We start from the raw sequence: 22,503 nt of genomic DNA, 5'->3' as shown, positions 1-22,503 counted from the left end.
ATTTCTTAAAAAATTACAGGCATAGCATATCAAATTAGTGCTCCCCTAAGCAAACCTTTGATGGCTGATAAATTACTGGATTTCTCCATTAGTAATAAAATAAGCTTTGATTATATACTAAAATCTAATTGCATTATTAGGCTTGTATATTTTTATGAGATTGCATAAAGTCTATTTAATGTGGAACATTCTTGTCTCATTTATAGATTTTTTTAAAGCTGTATATTAACTGTTAGGTGAAGAGTAATCACTGAAATTAAATGATCTTGGTTCATGTATTAGGTACTCAGGTTCACCTATGTCATCTTTTTGTCATTTAGGTTAAGTGCTATAAGTATTGGCCTGATGATACTGAAGTTTATGGGGACTTCAAAGTAACTTGTGTAGAAATGGAACCACTTGCTGAATATGTAGTTAGGACTTTCACCCTGGAAAGGGTAAGTACTCTAAAGTTCTATTTTTTAAAAAAATATGTATACTGAAACTTAAATTTTCTCTAAAAATTTCTGTCAAGATATGTTTTGTTGATTCTACAAATCCATTCATTTTATTCATTTATTTCACAGTTATTTATTTGAGAGCATACTGTGTGCGAGGCATGTTTATAAACCTGAGGACACATTAATCCCTGCTCTTGTGGGAACTTATAATCTGTTAACAAGCAGTAAACATTAATAAATATTCAAATACATCATATATTATGAAAAGTACTACAGAGAAAAATAATGTTGGGAATGGAAGTAGAGAATATTGCTGAGGTAGGAGAAGGATGATGAGTAAAGGACTCATTGAGAAAATGACATATAAATAACGGCTTGTGTGAAATGAGGGAGGGAGGGATTTAACTACTATATCCCTGGTCAACCCAAGGAAGAATATTTCTGATGGACGGAAGATTCATTTCATAGACCCTGAGGCATGAGGATCACTGTCACAATGAGAGCCAGCCAGGAGTCGAGGGTGTTCAGAGATGAGAAAGAAATATGAGATGAAGTCATAGAAATCACAGAGTCAAATAAGTGAAACCTTGTGAGCCATTAGGATTTCGCTTGTATTAAAAGAAGGTTGGACGCCATTGAAGGGTTATGAGCCCAGGAGTAACATGATCTGACTTTTATTTTTAATAAGATCAAAAAGACTAAAGCAGCGTGGCCAGTGTAAGGACAATGACATGGGATGTAGAAGTAATGAATTACATTGCTGCAGATACCAGTGTTGCATATATGCCTTTGTACATCTACAGAGCTTTAAAATATTGGTATCCTTTGACCAGGAATTTTCCTTCCATGAATCTATCATAAGGAATCTATCATAATGACTTTGTTTATAGTCTTGGAATATTATAGATGGCCATAAATGTCCACCAGTAGAAAGATAACTACATTATTATACATGTATGATCTACAAATAGCATTTGTTTGCAAATGATCTTTATAAGTATTTTACCAACATTAAAAATAATTAGGGGAAGTATTAAATGAAAAGTAGCATTATACAGAACAACATATACAGTGATATTCTAGCAAATAGTAACTTCCTAAATTTGACCCCAAAAGAGTTAGAAACCTGAACAGATGATAGAAGAAAATAAAGTGATTGTTAAAATTTACCACTAAAATTGCACTATGATTTCATAGTTGAGGTTTCTTTAATCTTTAGAGAATTGCTAATGCCTATCTATATTAATCAAACTATTTAGGCTAGAGAAGAACAGCTATATTTTTAAAAAGTTGCATAATTGTGATAACAGAACCAGAGAAGAAGCGCTTCTCTCTCTGTCTCTGTTTTTTTTTTTATCTCAATCTCTCTCCCTCTGTCAAGTGTGCATGCACACACATTGCAAATCAATTACATTCAAGAATATACTGTAAAAAAAACTTCAAAACAAAATATTTAATATTTGAATACCGAAGTAAATTAAGAAAAGATCATAACATGATTCATCGTGATTTTTTCTAAGAATACAAAAATGTTACATCTGTGGTAGGATATTTCATTATGTCAGTGCTTTAAAGGAACAAAACCATGTGATTTTATCAATAAACATTGTAGTGCACTTATTTTGATTTAAACATTTATAATAATACTCATATTAGGAAAATAAAGAGAGTCCCTAAACATGATAAAGGTGATTCAACAATAGCAGCATGGGTGTTAAGAAGTGAAAATTAAAGGAATTTCAGTTATAATCAGGAATGTGATATGGATAATCATTCTCATTGGTATTCAATATCTATCAAATGATATAAGACAAAAGGAATAAACTGTATTACTATTAGAAGAAACAAAATTATTTTTAAATGAAATTATTTTATACCAAGAAAACTAGAGATAATATTTTTAAATTGAGTCAATAATCATTTATTTAGGTGACCAATTCAAGATAATTATCCATAAATTCTAGCTTTTATGTTAATAATATAAAAAACTGAATAGACATTAAAAAAATGTTATTAAAATTTACTAAAAAGAGCAAGGTCCTTGTAGCAACTCCAGTAAGAGGGTTAATGTAGAGAAGGTGAATCAATATCAAAAATCAGGTCTTAGAACAATTTATGACCTTTCTCACTAGAGTTGACTTTGAAAGGAGTAATGAAAGAGGTTTTCCATTTGTATGCCTCCATGGTGATGTTTATTATTGTTGCTATTATAATTACTTGTTGAGCCCTGCTTTCTGCAGGGTCTTGTACTAGGAATTGGAATTAAAAAGAATAATATGACATGACCACTGACTTCCAAGGTTTGAGTGATATTGGTGCACATAGGATAGAATCTAAAAATAAGCTTTCTTAATTTGTTTCATTTATTTCATGCAATTTTTCTACCTATTCTGTCTGAACAACTGAGATGAGATTTCACAGATAAGCTCACAATAGAGTTGGAATTGTATAGGTCATGGTGGTTTTTTTGGGTTTTTTAGGTTTTGGTTTTTTGCTACAAATGTGGGTTCTGAAAAATAAATTCTGGAGCACTGCATCTGTGCTTTCTAACCGGTGCTACCACAATCTACAGGCTTCTTCTAACAAAAAGAAGGGAAAGCTTTGAAATGTGCATTTAAAGGCTTCTCTTAAATTAACCCAATAGGAGGCCCAACAATGGATGCTTCACCTCTTTCATTTTGTATTTTTGTTACTATAAATAATACTCTGTGTGCTGAATTATTTCACAGAGTTAAGAAAAATAGGCTGCCCAAAGAATAGTTTAGCTGTCTGTATATTTTTATAAACCAATCTAGAGTAGCACTGTCCTGGAAAATCTCTACATGCTACGCTTCAAAACCATTTTCAACATGGATAAGCAAGGCAGTACAGTCTCTTTGTGAGGTGTGAGAAGCTAGAAAGTTGCTTTTATAAACTACTTGAGTACTCAGTGCTTTGGGTCAATAGGGCAGCATTTTCGCTTTTCCATTTCTTCCTTTTCCCCTAATTTTATGTGTTGTCATTCCCAGGAAGGAACAAACTGTCAGAGTAAATAAAATTTACCCAGACTTATAAAACTGAGCAAGACTTCTAATTTTCTTTCTTTGGCAGTTGTCTGACAATAAATGTAAGCTCCTGGGCCATGTCAGGCCAGCATCCTTTTTCAGAAAAAGCATGATCCTGGTACATTTTTCATTTTTTTTTTTTCATTGTCTATCTGGTCTAGTACTCAGGGCTGTGTTTTATGACTTTATTTTGGGCCATCTGAAAACACTGCTTCCCATGTTTGCACAGAGGGGGTACAATGAGATTCGTGAAGTTAAGCAGTTCCATTTCACCGGCTGGCCTGACCATGGAGTGCCCTACCATGCGACAGGGCTGCTTTCCTTTATCCGGCGAGTCAAGTTCTCCAACCCTCCCAGTGCCGGCCCCATCGTTGTGCATTGCAGGTGAGTGATGGTCCAAATGGGATGGACTGTGTACAGCCAGATTTTGTAAAAGTATCAAGATAAGGCTTGAAGTACAAAAACGAATGCATGCTTACGAAGTGCCCGCTTGCATGTATTACAGATAAGGTAAAATAGCAAGGAAATAAAAGCCATAAGGAGGATATAAAATAGAAATTTAAGAAATAAATACAGTCAGCCTAATGTGTATAGTGCTGTCCACAATTATGAGTGTAGAAATTGCTTTTTAGTAGCAACATCTGTGTTTGGGGGGTTCTTTTATTGCTTTTGCAAATCCCATATTGTATAGAATGGCAGGTTGAAATAGAGATTTCTTGCCAACCTAGTAAATTCCCAATAGAATCCCAGCTTTTAAAACTAAATTTGAGACATACAAAGTTAGTAAATGGCGTAAAATGCAAGAATTTGTGCTATAGCACAGCTATTTAAGAATTTAAAAAAAAAAACAAAACATCCATCAGAGGACCTTGAAAACTACATCAGTGAAATCCAGGAAAGATATGCTAGAAAAAGGTGAACATGATATCCAGACTTCCTTCTGATTAGAAACTTCTCTTAAAACAAGCACTGTGTGGCACTAAAAGCAAATTACATGGCCTCATTTTGAGATGGGAACAGAAGAATACTGAATCTGAAAGGCTTTTTCTAAATGCTACACACCATTCTCACATACTCTCTCCTCCACGCTACCCAATAATTTGTACTAAAGCATTTTTTTTTCTTTCTGAAAATCCAGCCTATTCAGAATTTAAATGGTCATGAATAAAAGGGGGAAAACCCCACAGAGAATAAAATAAAAGTCAGCCCCTCAGTATCAGATACTATGTACCCTGAAAAATAAGCACTCTTTATTCAGCCCTCCTAAAGAAATCTGATATATTCTTCAATTACTTTTCTGTCTCAAAGCCTGGGAACAGTGATTGAGAGACAGTAGGCAAAAGAAGAAAAAAAGAGAGAGATAAAGAAAAGAGGGAAAAAGGGGAATAGAGATGTTCACAATATCTTTTACTTAAATTCCTTATAGAACAGTGAGTTTAAGAGAAGTGACTAAATCTGGACAACAAAGAAATAATGTTAATGGTCTATCCATGCATTTAGAAAATGAAATTAAAGGTTTTTAATTCAGGGTTGTTTTGACTTATCATAGGGGTTTTATTTTCCTGTCATTTATTTGCTTCAGAAGTTCCCCAAGATTCTTAGATACTCTCTTGAAACATAAGTGTCATTTTTCTACTTAAACTCAGATATCTCTGAATTTATGGAAAAGGAAGCAGATTACAAGGGGAATTCCTCCCCCTCAAAAAAAAAAATCCCAATATATCTTGTTTGCTTCATTGACTTCTATATATAAAATTGGAGAAGCAATCCTAAGGGGCAAAATTATCAACAGTATATTATGATTTCAAGTATTGATTTAAATACCTTAAGGTAGTGACTATCTTATAGTGATCTGATAAGAATTGTACTGCAACAGTTCATTTTTATTTTCCTTCAGATTTCCATTCAAAAGAGTCTTTCTACTACTGGTCTACTTACCATTAGTAAGCACCATTTTTCCCACCCTCACCATTAGCATTTACCCTGCATTGTGGCTTCTCAGATTTCTCATTGAAAAGCTTTGGAATTAATGTTCCTTGGCCTTGGAATTTACAAGAGTCTATTTGACTAAGAGAACCAGCAGTCTTGCATTTTGCTAGAAGACTCACATGAATATTAAATTATATACCTTGGGGTTAAATGTTAAAGTGTGAATCCTTCTGGGTCAATTCTATGAATTTGAAATTATATGTATTTGGTTTTCATAACATGAAGACTACGTAAGAGAGCTATGGAATTAGAACAAAGTACGTACATTATTTTCAATATAATGATTTATAAAAATAATTTGATTCACAAAGTTATGTCATCTAATTTGGAACTCTTATTTCAATCTTCAGTTTACACCAAACTACATATTCTACATGAAGTTTTTTTGTACATTAATAATTGTTTATACAATATGTACAAATTATGTCTTGTGCTCTGTGGAATTACTTTGATTCCACCTATCTGAAAGCCGAAAGGATCTTTCTTTAAGGTTGCATAGACATGCTCCTACAATTCTTCAGATTTGTTTAATTTTTTGCAGTGCTGGTGCTGGGCGAACTGGCTGTTACATTGTGATTGATATCATGCTGGACATGGCTGAAAGAGAGGGCGTGGTTGACATCTACAACTGTGTCAAAGCCTTAAGATCTCGTCGTATCAATATGGTCCAGACAGAGGTATATTGATTGTTGGTTTACGTCTAGTGGGTTTCTTTTTTACACTTCCAACATTTTTCAAACAATGCGCCAATGTTTTTTACATAGAATCAATAGTAGCTCATCAAGCTAATACTGATTGGTATTTTTATTAATATTGGTGTTTTTGTTCATATTTCCATGTAGAGAAAGTTCTCTGAATTCTATATCTTTGATGACAGATAAGTTTTATTAAAATGATATGAAGATTTTCATTTTCTTTCTTTTAATAGGAACAGTACATTTTTATTCATGATGCCATTTTAGAAGCCTGCTTATGTGGAGAAACTGCCATACCTGTCTGTGAATTTAAGGCTGCATATTTTGATATGATTAGAATAGATTCCCAGACTAATTCTTCGCATCTCAAAGACGAATTCCAGGTATTTGCTATTTCTAGGTCCTCCTTTATGAGCAACTTATTTCAACTTGTTCTGGGCATTATTAATTCTTCTAAGGGAGGTCTTTCAAGTCAAATTTAAAACCTTTGACCTGATTTTCAGTATAATACCTTTCTCTTTCAGTATGCATATTGTGTAGTCACTTTTGTATTAATGAGCTTGTATCTGCTGCATCATGAAAAGCAAATGAGTTCAGACTCAGGGAAGAGTATGGGAAAAAGATATCATAAAAGTCAAATTTAGTGGTGATTTTTATATATTTACAATCTTTATATTTTTCCAGTCTAAAGCATTTTGGCCTTCTGTGTCACTCAAAATGTGGGACCAAACACATTAATAATAATAGCTAAAGTTTGTGCAGAACATTTGTTTCTAAAATACACCAAATGTTTACACTGCCCTTAAAACATCCATGGAGGTGTGTGACTATGAAGTGCCCCTAGAATCTTAATACTTTGATTCTTTACCCAGTGCTCTTGCCAGCTTACCTCAGTCTATCTTTAAATATGGCATGCCACATGTTCTTAGAAATGATAGATTCCAACTTGGGTGATGGGTCATTATTATAGGACACTCTGATTGCATTATATTTGGTTGGGCAATGCATTATGCAGGTAGCTGTGTTGTTTAGTTTCCCCTTTCCTTTTAAGAAAAGGCACATTGTACAGTTCATATATACCTTGTGCAAATCCTTCATTTTCTACTTGGCCTCCTAAATACTTGACGAATCTGTATTGTGCTATTTAAACGGGTTGCTGTCTTTTAACCTGGGCTCCCTTTTGTTTAGACCTTGAATTCAGTCACCCCTCGACTACAGGCCGAAGACTGCAGCATAGCATGCCTGCCAAGGAACCATGACAAGAACCGTTTCATGGACATGCTGCCACCTGACAGATGTCTGCCTTTTCTAATTACAATTGATGGGGAGAGTAGTAACTACATCAATGCTGCTCTTATGGATGTAAGAGACTGCTCTCTTTGTTAGTGTAAAGTGTGGAAAGCTACATAATGCATTGAACACTGGCTAGTTTTCTTTTCAGGAAACTTAAAATGGCCTGTAAAGGAAAATTGGAAACTTTCATTGCAATACAAAATTTTTTGAGAATGATTTTGAATTTCCCCTACAGGGATTCTTAGGAATTGTAAGTTTGAGGTGTTATTGTAAATTTGGATCTTGATTATTAATTATTATATGCTGAACAGGAAATATCTTTAGGTGAGTTTTTTTTTTAATCTTAATTATTTGCGGAAAAGATCATGCTTATCTATTTTAAATACAGTTAGGAAGGAATTTTAAAAATCACAGAATGCTCTAGCTTTCTGATGTTCTATTAAATTGGGAAAATTGTATCTGACATTTAATGGTCCAATAATTTAGAACTAACTTGTTTTATTGGCATGAGTTAATACAGGCTATAAGTAACTAGGGAAGATATCAGGTTAATGCATCTATCATAATGAAAGAACTGACATGTCCCCCACCAATCTTCATACACTGTAGATTGAAAAGCAGGTGCTCAGCATGTTAGCATCCCATAGACAGATCAACGTGGAAAGAGAGTTTTAAATTATGTCCTTAGCCACCTTGCTTTGGTTACCTTGGAAAAAGCAAGAAGGATCTCAAGGTTCAGAATCCCTTTGAACAGTTTGTCACCTTCTTTTGTAAACATTTCTAGTTTTTGCCTTTTAGCCTTTGGAACCATAGCAACCAGAAATTAGATGTCAAAGGTCTTTTCTTTGTGACTAAGAATGAAACTTTCTAAGTTGTTACTCACTCTATTGTGTTTTTCAAAATTAGCTTCAGATTATGGACTTAGAAAAATCCACATTCTCCTTCCAAGACTAGTCTTTTAGCCAGTTTCTCTGTTCTTTTTTTAATGCTGTAGAGCAGAACAGTCTAAAGGCAAGCTCAAGTGGAACGTTCCCATCCTTGCTATGATCAGAGTTTTGCCTAGCCATTAATTATTTTCACTGCAATCACATTGGATTCTCACTTCTCCTTCTAATTGTCTGGAAAGGCAAATATACTAAGTACAGAGAGAAAACATTCAAGACCTTTCGCTTCTGAGTCTAGATTGGAATGAAAAAACGATGTGTCAAAAAGGGAAGAAGGAAGTATATTGATATCTTTCAATTTTGTCTTTGGCATCTCTGTCCAATTTTTCTTGATTTCCAGGTTGTTTTCTAGTTAATATGAGGACTGAACCTTGTACTCTATCTGTCCCTACTCTCTGCCCAATCTCCTTTTATTGAACAAATATGTTTCATAGTAGAAACTACCCTGTGGATTTAGTAGTAGAGTTGGGGCTTCAGAAAAGTAAGATTCGATTTGGCTTATAAGAAGAGGTTGGTCAACACTGCCTCCTTCCCTTCCCCCTCCATCCTCATAATTAGTGTTATACACCCATTAAAGAAATAAGAAATTTTCATTCTCCCATATCATCTCTTCCTTATCCATCTCCCCTCCCCTGTGATTTAAAAAAAAAAGAAAAAAAAAAAGAGTAAATCTTTATCAGCCTCCTTTAGCTTACTTTCCATGGAGCAGGGATTTCATTGGAAGGAAAGCTACTTTCTTCTCATTCTTTCTCATAAGACTTCATACTTTTTTAGGAGGCTACAGGTGGAATTTTGTGAGGTACTGAGGTCATTTAGAAGCAGACAGGTGAATTACTGTCTACTCACATTTATCCTGCAATTCTTCCTAGAGTGAAATACCATGGTTAGCAGCATTTCCCAAATGATGGTAGGATCAATGAAGTTCAAGGATCAAATTCTACACTCATGTTAAGACATTTTAAGGACTTTAAAAAGTAGTATGATATAAATGAGTTAGTAGATCACTGACAGTTTTTATCAGCATTAAAATCTATCTAGGTTGTTGGGAATTTTTTTTACAAATCATTAGTTTAAGTTATTACAGAGAAATAGATATTTCTGTTTTAGTGTAGGACATCAATCTGCAGAACAAGAGATTGCCCAGGCCAGATGTGCATTGCCTTTACTACCCCCTCTTTCTGGAAAGAGATAATGTATTGTGTTCCAATGAAGGGTCACTTGGCAAATGAGGACCCATTCCCTCTTAGGTGGAGCAAAGAAGTTCATTGGTTTTGCTCTTTTGTACTTGGTATGATTTGGTACTTAAATGTTTAAAACTATGTTTGTGTTTATTGATATACATTAAAAATACCCAGAAAACTAAGGGAAGTAGATTATCCATAAGATGTACATAATGTGCTCATAATATCCCTATAATGTAAGAGCACGCGAGTTTGAGGCATGTGTGGTTTTTCTTATTTGGAGTCGAGGAGAACCAAACTGTTACTTATATTAGAATTGATATAGATGATTGATAAAGAGGTGTGTGTGTGTGTGTGTGTTTGTGCGCACGTGCACACGCACACACACACACTACAGGGAATGTTGTGCCTATTTTGCCATCAGGCTTTTGGATTACCTTTGGAAGCCTGAAACAGCCTGATATTAGTACCTCATGGAGGATCTTAATCTCAAGAAGTTCTTTAGTTTCTTCTTTTCTCTGTCCTATATTTACCTTTCTCAATAAAGTAAAAATTAAATTATTTGACTTGATTTGCTGTTGAGACATCAAAGTCTTACTCTCAGATTGACAAGTTACTAGTTTCGGTACTTTCCAGTGGTTCGGATCTGATGCTCCATGCCTTGTACCACAGTCTGGCTCCATTCCGTGGAGAGCTATTGTATCTCACTGGTGCTATGTTGAAGTTTGTTGAATCTGCTTGTACCACTGATGGTACATTTTAAGTCCTTATGTTTCCCCATCTACCCTGTTTCTTCACAGAGCTACAGGCAACCAGCTGCTTTCATCGTCACACAATACCCTCTGCCAAACACTGTGAAGGACTTCTGGAGATTAGTATATGATTATGGCTGTACTTCTATTGTGATGTTAAATGAAGTCGACTTGTCCCAGGTCAATGGCTATGGATTGCTTTTGTGTATTTATAAACAACTTAATAACATAGTAATAAAATGCTTTATATCATACTAGTTAGAAAAAAAAAAAAACACCATACTCTTTTTCTTTCAAAACATTCATCATCTAGGGCTGCCCTCAGTACTGGCCAGAAGAAGGGATGCTGCGCTATGGCCCTATCCAAGTGGAATGTATGTCTTGTTCAATGGATTGTGATGTGATAAACCGGATTTTTAGGATATGCAATCTAACAAGAGTAAGTCATTGTTTAATCATTCTAGCTGAGCTGATCCAGAGTAGGTAGAGCGTAACCATGATGGGGTACAGTTCCGCTCACACAACATGAGTAGAATTAATAAGCATTACATAATCAGTCCCAAGCCTAGTAATCATCTTTACCTTAGTGCTAGAGCAAAAGGCACTCTAAAAGCAGGAAAGCAGAAATGCTGGAAGCTAAGTTTTCTGGTCAACTCCTGGACTAATGTATACCACCTGAAAATCTAGATTCAGATGCACTGGTTTCAGTCTGATTGTCTGCCTGGCTCCTCAGCACATGTGGCTGTATCGCTGGGTTGACTGCTGGTTTGATTAGGATTGACATCCAGCTCAGAAAAGCCATGCAGTTAAGAATATAATGACATAAGAATAATGATGACAGAGAAGACGCTCTCCTCGGAAGGAAAGGCTATGTTGGATGAGCCATTAGAGAAGAGTTCCACGTCACTATTCTAAGTCCTGTGTATAAGGGAGAAGCCGGCATGAAGGAAAGGGTAACTCACAGATGTCATTGATTCTCCTCCCACTTACATTCGCATCTTTCTAAACGTCCCAACGTTTACTCTGCCCAGATCTGTAGGTAGATAGAACCAGTGCTATCGCTGTGCCCTTTCCAAGAGCAAAGTAGCAACTGTGACCCTGAAGAGTCCTCCTCATGTGCTTTATGCTAAAAGGCCAATTAAAAACAAGAAATATTAATAAAAAAACTGTTTAGATTATGTAATCAAATAAGCAGAATTTGAAAAGAAAACATTAGTAACTTCTATGAAATTACTCTGTTTTTAAAAATTACTCTTTAGCAGCAGCTGTCTGCATGTCTCTTAATTTAATTGTGTGATTAGGATTGTCATAATAAAGTGTTTTTATATCAAAATGGCTATATGCCTTTCTAGTTAATAAGTCTATATGTATATAACAATAGAGGATAAAATTTTACCTGATTCTATTGCTCATTTTAGTGGAGAAAAAGATGACTTCAATTCTGTCATAATATTCATGCATATCTTAGATGTTAATTTAAATGAAGTCTCATTATGTCTGCACATCTGTTACATTATGGTTCTAGTAATATTTTTGCTGAGAAACCATAGCCACTAAACTAAGAAAATAAGACTCGTCTGTTAATTGAACTGTTTATATGAAAAATATTCCAGGAACAGGGATTGAAATGTGTTACACTTTTTATCAGCATATTTATTTGTTTATTTTCCTCTATATTGGGTGTTCTGGCCCTTATTAGTGCAGGAATTTTTTCTGTTTTTTATCTCATTATTTAATGTCATTCACTTCATCAAATACTTAGTATGCACCAATAAGAAGTTAGTATTGTACTAGGTAGGTTCTCATCCTACCAAAAGATACATGAGCCCTTGCCGGATGAAGCTTCAGATCTGATGCCATATGCTATGGCTTACTCATGCATTCCCTATTCTTACTTACAATTTTTATTTGAGGTTTTGATTCATTCATTCAATACTCTTTTTTTGAAACTATTTTGCTAAGTGTGAATGGTACAGAGTTTAGGGGAAAAAGGGAGAAGTTTCCTTATCTTTAAAGAATTAATATTTTATCAGGGAAGACAAACATTAAAAAACTAATTTAAGTAATCATTTATTTACAAATATGAGTCATTTTATAGAGTACAGAAATACGAAGTGTTTGCGTGACCTGACATAGCTGGGTAATCAGAGATTTCTTTGAGACAGTGGTGTTTAAGCCAAAATTTGAAGAATCAGTAGAAGCTATTCAGGGGTGGGATAACCAACTATGTGGGTTTACACAGGATGGAGAGGTTTGGGGTACACATGAGTGTTAGAGCAGAGATCTGAAAAGTCCTTGGCAAACCCAAGACAAGTTGATCACTATTTGGAATTGAGAAGGGCAAGCAAGAAGGAAATGTTCAGGACACAAGCAAATGTATGTTCAAAGCCCCAACAGCAAGACATTACTTGATAAATGAATTAAAAGAAGGTTAATGTGTCTGGCACTGGAATAGTGTATTCAAGTGAAGAGAAGGTTGAGAAAGATGGTGGAGCCAGGTTGCATAGGATTTTTAAGTCATGACAGTAATTTGAATTGTATGATAAGATCATTTGGAAGCCACTAAAGCAAAAAAAAAAAACAAAACAAAAAAATGACAAGATCAAATTTGCATTGCAAAATAATCATGTTGCCTGCAGTAAGAATGATTTGGAAGGAGATCACAGTTCATTCAGGGAGATCCAGAAGGAGCTATTCATCATAGCCTGTGATTGGTAGTGCAGTGATGTCAGTGGTAATAAATAGATAACTTTGAAGGTTATTTAAGAAGTATAAACTTGGAATTGACTAGAGGCCCAATGCACAAAATTGGTGCAAGGGCCATGGCCCCGGCCCCCGCCCGCTGCCTCTGCCGTGGCCACCTCCTTCCCTCCCCCCCCCCCCCCCCTCCCCACTGCAGCTTTGTCTGGAAGGAAGGACATCCAGTCTAAATAGCATATTATGTTTTTATTATTATAGATTGTTGGATTAAAGGTATGAGGGAGAAGCTTATATGAAGAATAATTCTCATGTTTTTTGCTTCTGTAACTTAGAATGCTTCTGCATGGGCATGTACGTATTTAGGACTTACAGACTCCAATGTAAATGTCATTTATATCATGGTGTCAATTGATATGAACCTATTGCTTTTTAGTACAATTTCTAGCCCCTACTTACATAACAGTATTTTTTTTCTCCACAGCCACAGGAAGGGTATCTGATGGTGCAGCAGTTTCAGTATCTAGGGTGGGCTTCTCATCGAGAAGTGCCAGGCTCCAAACGATCATTTTTGAAGCTGATCCTGCAGGTGGAAAAATGGCAGGAGGAATGCGAGGAAGGGGAAGGCCGGACAATCATCCACTGCCTGTGAGTATGCAGCTGGCCCGGCCAGGGAGCTCGGTGCCCATTTCCTCACTAGCCTCCACATGTTCCATGCTGCGTAACTCACATCTTACATAACTCCATAGATATTTCTGTGCCATAATTCCATAATTAACTACTGACTTTAATTTTCTGATGTTTTTAGAACTTGATTATAGTGATTTAAAATATTTTGAATACTCCTTTAAACCACTTTTCCTGATTTATACCGTTTGCAGATCTATCAAAATCTCAGCGTATCGAGGTTGGCAGTTTATGCCTATAGCATATTTCAAAGCACAGACTACTGAGCTATCATCTTCCTCAAGGGTCATTTTTCTCTGCCCTGTACACATACGTACACACATATGAAACAAAATTAAGACCCAAATGAAAAAAATGTTAAAGATAATATTTTCTTTTCCAAACATATATCTTTGAGTCACCTATCGTCACCCAAAACCTCAGACTAAAATGCCTTTGCTTTCTTCGGTTTTAGAAATGGTGGCGGGCGAAGTGGCATGTTCTGTGCTATAGGCATTGTGGTCGAAATGGTGAAACGGCAGAACGTTGTCGATGTGTTCCATGCAGTGAAGACACTAAGGAACAGCAAGCCCAACATGGTGGAAGCCCCGGTGAGTCAGAGTCCTAGAGGTGAAGGGAGCGTAGACATTAGTCAGTTATTTACCTACTTGGGATTTGATTTCATACACACACAGGGAATCAGATGTGTAAATGAGTCAGTGGGGACTTTCCTGCCTAATTGATGAATTGTTGAGCATCCTTGTCTACCCTGATCACTTAATCACATATCTCATAAACTGCTAATGATGAAGAAAACTATTTTCACTAAATTTGAAATGTATAGAATTTCTTTTTCTGTTACGGGCAATAAGTATTTGCTACAATAAAGTTTGATAAGTGGTTCTATCATAAGAACAAACCTGCTATCTAAGCTTTATTCTTATTATTTTTATTTCTTGAAGCATATTGAGTTAACTGATAAAATTAATCTGAGGGATATACTTGTAAATTCCTTCAGCAATTTAGTCACCCAATGTTTTAAAAGGACAACTGAAATTTATTTTAGTCATTATTTATAATCTTCATTTCTAATCAAGTTATACATTTTTTTAACTGTCATCATTGACAATTTTCAGCTTTTACCAGTTATAGAGTGTAGTTCATATGACGCTACCTGAATTGGCCAGAGTTCATAAAAGCAGAACTTAGTTTACAAAATATGAGCAGATAGATATATGTATGTAGGAGTGTATCTGTATGAAACTAAGATAGTTAAACTTCTCTAGCACATTTCTCTTCTAAAGAGAGATGTCTGTGGGTTACACATATGTGCATGGTGGGATGAAGTCAGGAGCAGCTGTGTAGTTTATGCTCACAGAAAAGTAAACCAGAAAAACCTAGGCGTCACTGTTGCTTGCTCTACATTTATCAAGATGATCAGATAACTAAAATGAGCAATTCAATAAACTCTTAAGTATTTTCACCACTTCCTGCACATGGATTGTTCACACAAGCAGGGCATGCTTCTGAGACAAAATCTGAAGAGTTACATGCATACTCTTTCACTTTCAAGAAAGATAACAGACTTCTCCCTTCTACAAGTCCTCCCACCCCATTCAGTCCACTCCATCCCTAAAGTTATTGCAGTTGTCCAAACAAGGTGATGTTGGTTTTGACTAGGGCGTTGTCAGTGGGGGATGGATTTGAGAGCATTTTGAGGTAGAACTCTGAGGCCATCTTAAAAAGCAGATGAGTAGTGGTTATGTCTTTTAAACTACTTGCAGCCTGAAGATTTCTTGATGTAAACTCTGCCTCTCTCTCCCAGATCAAGTCGTCTTAATAATCATCACTTCTGGCCTCAGAATTCAACTTTTACCTCCAAATTTCACTTTGATTTTTTCATCTTTGCCTTAAGAAAAAAATTCTACGGTTAAACTCTGCCATTCTTAAACCTCCAAAGGGTTACTATTTACCTTTAATTCATGTCCCGTGAATCCTGGCAGAACTCCCCACCCTCTGATTTGTGTTTCATCAGGGTTAATTATGAGTTCAATGTACTATTGACTTGTACTGATACGTTTGGTAAGGACAGTTAGAGTGTAAAACAAATTGTTAGAGACTGACTGAAAAGACACAACTGCTTCAAGCACTTTTTGGTTCTTCGGTAGGCTAATTTAAGTCACCTCTTCTTGATCATTAGGGTAGGATTGATAAAGACCTCTTGGGGAAAGTTTTTATTACCCTAGTTTATTGCTGGAGACACCTGGAAGTTTGCTAGAAATAATATGTTTTACATTATTCCCCAATTCAGCCTGAATTTTACCTACTGGGATTGAATTGGAAAGTTTTTAATGAGTTACATATTATAAGTCATAATTTATAATACAGTCTCTGAATTTTTTCAAATTATAAATAATGAAGCCACACCTAGATGGACCTAGAGGAAAGGCAGTTTAAACTCCAAAAATTTTATTGCTAACAAAATTATCTTAAATATATAAAGGCAGTAGATATACATTTTCAGATATAAATAAGCTCAAAAAATGTTAAGAACCGCTAACCATTTTTTAAAATTTACTTGAATACGCTGATAAACCAAAAACTGACAAAAATTAAGAATTTGGAATTGTAAAGTGGCAGTTGGAAATGACTGGCTTTTTTTTTTTCTGCTAAGGAAAAATATCTTTAAGTAAGGGAAAGAATATTTGCATGTATTCACTATAGTATTATTTATAATAGAAGAAACAAATATATGCAATTTAATAGTCAAATAATCCATCTGTTAGATTTTTATGGACTATTAACATGGGGGAAAGTTACATAATGTTACTCAAAAGGCAATCCTATATAATAAAAACCTAATATGCAAATCGACTGAACAGTGGAATGACTGGTCGTCACGGCTGGCAAGTGCCACAGTGGTTGCGGGAGCCTTTGCGGCAGCACTAAGGAGCAGCAAGCAGGCAGGTGGTAAAGAGCGAGGGGTCCTGGACTGCAAGAGGGCACAGGCTTGGCTGAGGGACGCCCTCCCCCCTCACCCCCAATGCACGAATTTTGTGCACCAGGCCTCTAGTCTATACTAATATGCTAATGGTTGATACGCCGTAATGGTAATGACCAGGTCATTAGCATATTAGCTGGGGCATTGCTCCGGAGACAGGGTGGAAGTGGGGAGGCGCCCAGAGGACGCGGGACCATCCCGTGCTGGGGAGGGGGGGTGAGAGCCCATAGCGTCCCCCTCACTAGTCCTTCGCCATCCACAGCTTGCACTCTGAGTGCCCCGCGGCCCACTGGCCAGGGGAAGGAGACAGCGTAACAGGCGGGAGCCTTCCATGCTCTCCTCCTGCGCCATGACGGGGCGGAGCTGCTGCATTGCTCCAGAGATGGGCAGAAGCGGGGAGGCAGCCAGAGAAGGTGGGACCAGCCCGAGGCAACTTGAGAGACTGAGGGCAGGGCTTGAAGTGGCTAGAGAAGGCCAGAGGGTTTGGGGGCTGGGCCAGGCACACTGGAGCTCTGTGTGGACAGGTTTGAGTGTCAAGGCAGGGCTGCAGATGGGTGGGTGTTGCTGCACAATTTCGAGTCGTGCGCTGGGCTCCTAGTATTATATAAGATTATATCCTCGCCAGGCCAGCATGGCTCAGTGGTTGAGCATTGACCTATGAACCAGGAGTTCATGGTTCCATTCCCCATGGGGGCACATGACCAGGTTGCAGACTTGATATCCAGTGGGGGACATGCAAGAGGCAGCCAATCAGTGATTCTCTCTCATCATTCATTTTTCTTTCTCTATTTCCCTCACCCTTCCTCTCTGAAATCAATTACATATATTATATATATTATATCCGCAAATATATATATGCAACTATATTTATTCTAAAGTAATTATTATTTCAATCATGCAAAACTAAGGACTAAAGCAAAACTAAGGCAGTACTGTAACAATTTTATTTACTGGTGATAGAATTATATAAAATATTTTTATGATTCTTTATATTTCTATATTGGAAAATTTTTCTATCATGATCAGGTATTACTGTCTTCATCAGCTTTAAAAAAACTGGAGGTTTTTTTAAATTTAATAGAAAAATATATGGCAAAGACAACATATTTTTTACATGGTCTCTTTTCCTTAAACAGCAAGTAGACTCAGATGCAAAATATGTATTCCCAGATATTCAACTTGTCTATGGAAAAAATAATTTGAAATTCTTGAATAATCTAGATTGTGTGCTGATTTTTCATTTGGTAACTATTATTTACTACTAGTCTTTTTTTTCTTAACGTCTTTCAGGAGCAGTATCGTTTCTGCTATGATGTGGCTTTGGAGTACCTGGAATCCTCTTAGTTGGGTGAGACTTCCGGATCCAAACAGAAACCTGTTCATCTGTTGAGCCAGCAGCTGCTGTACTGTCACACCTGCGCAGAAAGATTTTAATGTGGGGGGTGGGAGACTTTTACATTCAAGAGGTAAAAGTATTTTTCTTATGAAGTCGTGTATCTTAATAAAAAGGACTCAATTAGTTTCTATTACTGTATGAAAGCATCAACATTTCGTGCCACATAAACTATATTTAATAAGAACCAAATTCAACTGAGAACGTATCGGTGTTTGTACAGTGAACATGCGCCTTTTCGCTCCTGGTTTTGGTAGAGCAGCCACCATGTGTTGCATGAATTAATACTTTCCACGTGGTGTTTTCCTCCCTTTTTGAGATAAAAGATGTTAAATCTTTAAAGGAACAAGAAAGAAAAGCTGTGCAAATTCATAGTAAAATTCATTTTTTATATGTTTCAAGTGTAGCAGATCTCTATATAAATATATAAATATATATAACTGGCTTATTTTCTTTTAATGTGCAATGATGGCTGGATCATTTAAAGTTCTTTTTAGAAAAAAACATAAGCCAAAGACTCAAGTGTAAATATGTCTATATGGAAAAAGCACATTATATTTATTGGTTACTGACATTCCTTTTTTGATGGCTAAAATACTACCACCACACAATCATTTTTTCCCCTGAAGCTTTTTCTTTCACAAAAGTCGATGGTAAATGATTTTTGTAGATTATTTTTTGTATGGTTTAGTGTAAGTAGAGGATAAACTTTTTATTCATAAACCAGGAAGCAATGTTCTTTATAGTGATTCTCTTGTGTACATGCTTGTGAATTAAATTTATGTAAAACACCTTGGCAATTGGGTCTTTGAATATAGGACCAGATGAAAACATTTTGCTGAAAATGTATAATTTTTCACAATTTCATTAGGTGAATAAATAATGGTTTGGTGATCACACATGAGAGTTGAGCACATTCAAAAGCCTTGCTGGTAGCGTGCGCAGTGTAAACATAGCCTTTAAGCATCACTTAAATTTTAAAGAAATTGATCTTTTCAGCCTATGGCCAACCACTGGTCAAGAAAACAATAGCAGCATTTATGCTTTCAGCGTCATTTTAGCAAACTGTAAACTGTCAAGGTGATAAAATGTTTCTTTTGATGTTTACATGCATAAGCTTTGGGTTCTGACCATAGAAAGTGTGAACAGATTGAAGCTGGATTCCTGTCTTGTGCGTTGTCACAAGATTCTCCAGGGAACCTTTCTAACTGTGGTGTTGCTCACATGCTCCACGTGGCTGTAATGAGTCATCATCAGCGTGTAGTTCGTTACTGAGTAAAGCATTCCGGTATCTTCGTTCTAGATTTGCCAGTACATGACATGGTGCTTATAAAGATTTAATGAAAGGAAGAGAGAAATAAAGTTTTTATAATTACATCAGGTATTGTTTGCACATCATTTTCCCCTAATTTTCATGTCTGCACTTCGAATTAAATACCCTATTCTCAGTGATACAGGTAGGCCACCAAAATTCTATTAGAAGCAACGCTAATGTCTATGCACTAATTCTTTCTTCTAGTTTTTAAAATTGAATTCCAAAAAGTCCATAGAAGTGGAGGAAAAAAGACCAGGGGATTGATATCAATTGTGTTTTGAGTTTCTATATTTATATGTCACTATCCTTTTATATTTTATAAATATACTAGAGGCCTGGTGCATGAAAATCATGCGGGTGAGGGAGGGGAGTCCTTCAGCCCGGCATGTACCCTCTCACAATCCAGGACCCCTCAGGGGATGTCCAACTGCCGGTTTAGACCTGATGCAGGACCAGACCACTTTGCCTGCCTGCCTCATCTCCCCTAACTACTCACCTGCCTACCTCATCACCCCTAACCACTCTGCCTACCTGCCTGATTGCCCCAACCACCTCTGCCTCAGCCCCTGCTGCCGCAACTTCATCCAAAAGGACGTCTGGAAGGTTGTTCTGCTCTCTGGTCTAATTAGCATATTATGCTTTTATTATTATAAATTATATATTTTTTTCTTATAACAATCTTGACAAATAGTAGTTATCATTCCTATTTTACTGATGAAATTGAAGCTGAGGATGTAAATGACTTATCAACTGATTCAAATCTGAGTCTGATTTAGCAACTTCTTCTCTTCCACTAAACACACTGCTTCCCTGTTGCACAATGAAAAATTGGCATTTCATTCTTATTGTTCCTCATTAATTGATTTTCTCATAAAGTATTAACCATTGTGGGCATCTTTGAACTCCATTCATTGTGTATATTATTATAACATTGTGACTTTAATTGGTGAGAATTTAGATGAAGGGACTTTGTCTTTTCCTAGGAAGACTTCAGTTCAATTTAAACATGGATACATTTAACAAAAAATTTGTAAACTTATTCAAGATTTTTTTTTACCCAGTGATATTAATCCTATGGAGGATTCTGCTTTGCTTTATGATCCAGTTTTATTTCTACTTACATGATTGCATCCACACATCACCAAAATCACCATGAATACTACTGTTCACAAAGCTCACAGGTTCAGCTGGCCTCCAAAATTCAGGCAAAACAAAACAAAAAAAGGAGTGCTCTTTCTCTTTAACCAGAAATGAAAATGTCATGCTTGCTTTGTTTGGGCACCACAGAGACCAGTTCATCAGCCGACAGTTGGGAGGGGAAGGATACTATATCTGTTTTTCTCAAAACTCATACTCCAAAAGTTGTACTTTATACCTGTGGGGAGCTCCCTGAGTAGTTCCAGGTCTAGCCATCTCCCACTGGGCAGAGAATATTCTGTCAGAGCTTTTTAAAAAGTGAACATGCTTTTCACAGTTAAAGGCCTCCTGTCTCTCTCACTTATTCCTTAAATGTCTATCATAAAGTTGAATTTTACAGATCTCTTGTATATGTTATCACTACGGTAATGTTGGAATTGTGAATTGTGTCAGCAGAGACACACAAGCAACTTAGAATTTTGAGTTTTAACCAAGTACACTTGAAAGTGTCAGCCTTCTAGTCTGAGCTGCCTAGCCTTTTCTAATATGTAGTCTTTGGAGAAAAGAAAGACTTTTGCATGAATGTGTTTCTGTGTTACAGCCAAATGATCTCTGACATTGAGAAATAAACAAACAAACAGGATGTTTTTGCTTGGACAAAGAGGGAGAGGAGACATGTTTACCTCTATATGGATGTGCTAATGTGCTCATTCAATGTTCACCTTATTGAGAATCTCTTGGGTTGCAGGTACTCATGTAACAAACTTGGAAGTCAGACATCAATAGCTTCTCCTCAAATCTCTGTTGCCTGAAAATGGTGTAGATATATAGAGAGGTTCCTGACATCTAAAAACCTTATCAGACACCAATAAATATTAAAATACAGGAGATAAATGACTTAGCTCAACTGGAAATATGAGATAGTTTGTTAGCTTTGGAAGATCACCTTTGGGATTCACTTAAGTTTGTAGGGGAGTAACAATGGTACATTTATATTTAATTTTGATGCACTTTGAGCATTCCTTTTTAATACCAAAATAGCCAGAAATTATTATTGTATCCCATACCCCAGTATAATATGTTGAATATTTACACTATGAATTATTTCCATAGGCAGTAACTCCATTACCTTCCTAGACTCATTTCAGTGTCTTAATAAACACACATATTAAATATGGGCAATGTGCTATTTTACTAAATACTATGCTAAGTGAAGATAGAAGACAGCTGGCTGTGCCTCCTGTAACAGTTTCTACTTACATTATTTCACGAAGTCTCTCCACATAATAGGGAGGCTTGGTGTGAGAGAGAGATGATCCAGATTTGTTTACAACTCTATTCAAGCAGCCTGCAGAGTATTAGAATATCACTGCTCTGAAACTAAAAGGAAAAGCTGCCTTGGGATCTACTTTAAGTAAGTATCAGTGGTTTCTGGAATAGAAATCAATGGAAATGTAGTAGATATATAACAGTTCTGAACTTCCAGCTTCCTCCAAAGTAAATTGAAGTGCTAACCTGGAGTATAACACCAAAGAGACACTGTTTTCAAGTCCTGGGCATTACTGCCGTCTTGCCTGGTCTGAGATGAAATTTAAAAAGTAGAGAAAATGAGATCATCATGGCCTCCACTTGTTTGTTGATAAAGAAGAGATGCCTGAAGCAACAGTGGGTACCATGAGTGAAGGACAGAGAACAGGTATATTTCAGAATGGTCATTCAGGTTGTATGACAATAGGCATCCTTAGCTTGTGCACTTTCTAGTAGGAATACTTTTCATCTCTACAAAAATATATGTCTCCCTCTTAATAAAACACATTCCTCCTTGCATTTTCCTACTTTGGATGGAAAATATATACTAGATATTCTACCATCTTCAGCTCTACTCTAGCAGCAATAGCATGAGACTGAGGAAAAATGGCAACTGTTGTTTGACATGAAGACAAGAAGGAACCTGTG

General features: G+C 36.2%; 1 protein-coding gene across 7 annotated transcripts in view; it reads left to right on the top strand.

Annotated features, from left to right (window-relative positions):
* PTPRK (protein tyrosine phosphatase receptor type K) overlaps positions 1 to 19,472 on the top strand; it is a 482,252-nt gene extending 462,780 nt beyond the window's left edge. For 6 of the 7 annotated variants that reach the window (XM_036318389.1, XM_036318391.1, XM_036318394.1 and 3 more), the window contains 10 exons: positions 321 to 437; positions 3,714 to 3,868; positions 6,015 to 6,150; positions 6,402 to 6,551; positions 7,357 to 7,530; positions 10,387 to 10,518; positions 10,652 to 10,777; positions 13,520 to 13,683; positions 14,177 to 14,312; positions 17,993 to 18,131. In XM_036318389.1, coding sequence (XP_036174282.1) covers positions 321 to 437; positions 3,714 to 3,868; positions 6,015 to 6,150; positions 6,402 to 6,551; positions 7,357 to 7,530; positions 10,387 to 10,518; positions 10,652 to 10,777; positions 13,520 to 13,683; positions 14,177 to 14,312; positions 17,993 to 18,046 — 1,344 coding nt within the window. In that variant the 3' untranslated portion in view covers positions 18,047 to 18,131. Of the gene's footprint in view, positions 1 to 320; positions 438 to 3,713; positions 3,869 to 6,014; positions 6,151 to 6,401; positions 6,552 to 7,356; positions 7,531 to 10,386; positions 10,519 to 10,651; positions 10,778 to 13,519; positions 13,684 to 14,176; positions 14,313 to 17,992 lie in introns of all 7 variants that reach the window. The other variant, XM_036318388.1, reaches the window with a different exon arrangement.
* The last annotated feature ends 3,031 nt before the right edge of the window (positions 19,473 to 22,503 follow it).

Source organism: Myotis myotis, unplaced genomic scaffold, assembly GCF_014108235.1.
Source record: "Myotis myotis isolate mMyoMyo1 unplaced genomic scaffold, mMyoMyo1.p scaffold_m19_p_7, whole genome shotgun sequence".
NCBI lineage: Eukaryota > Metazoa > Chordata > Mammalia > Chiroptera > Vespertilionidae > Myotis > Myotis myotis.
This window is presented reverse-complemented; position numbering and strand designations above follow the sequence as displayed.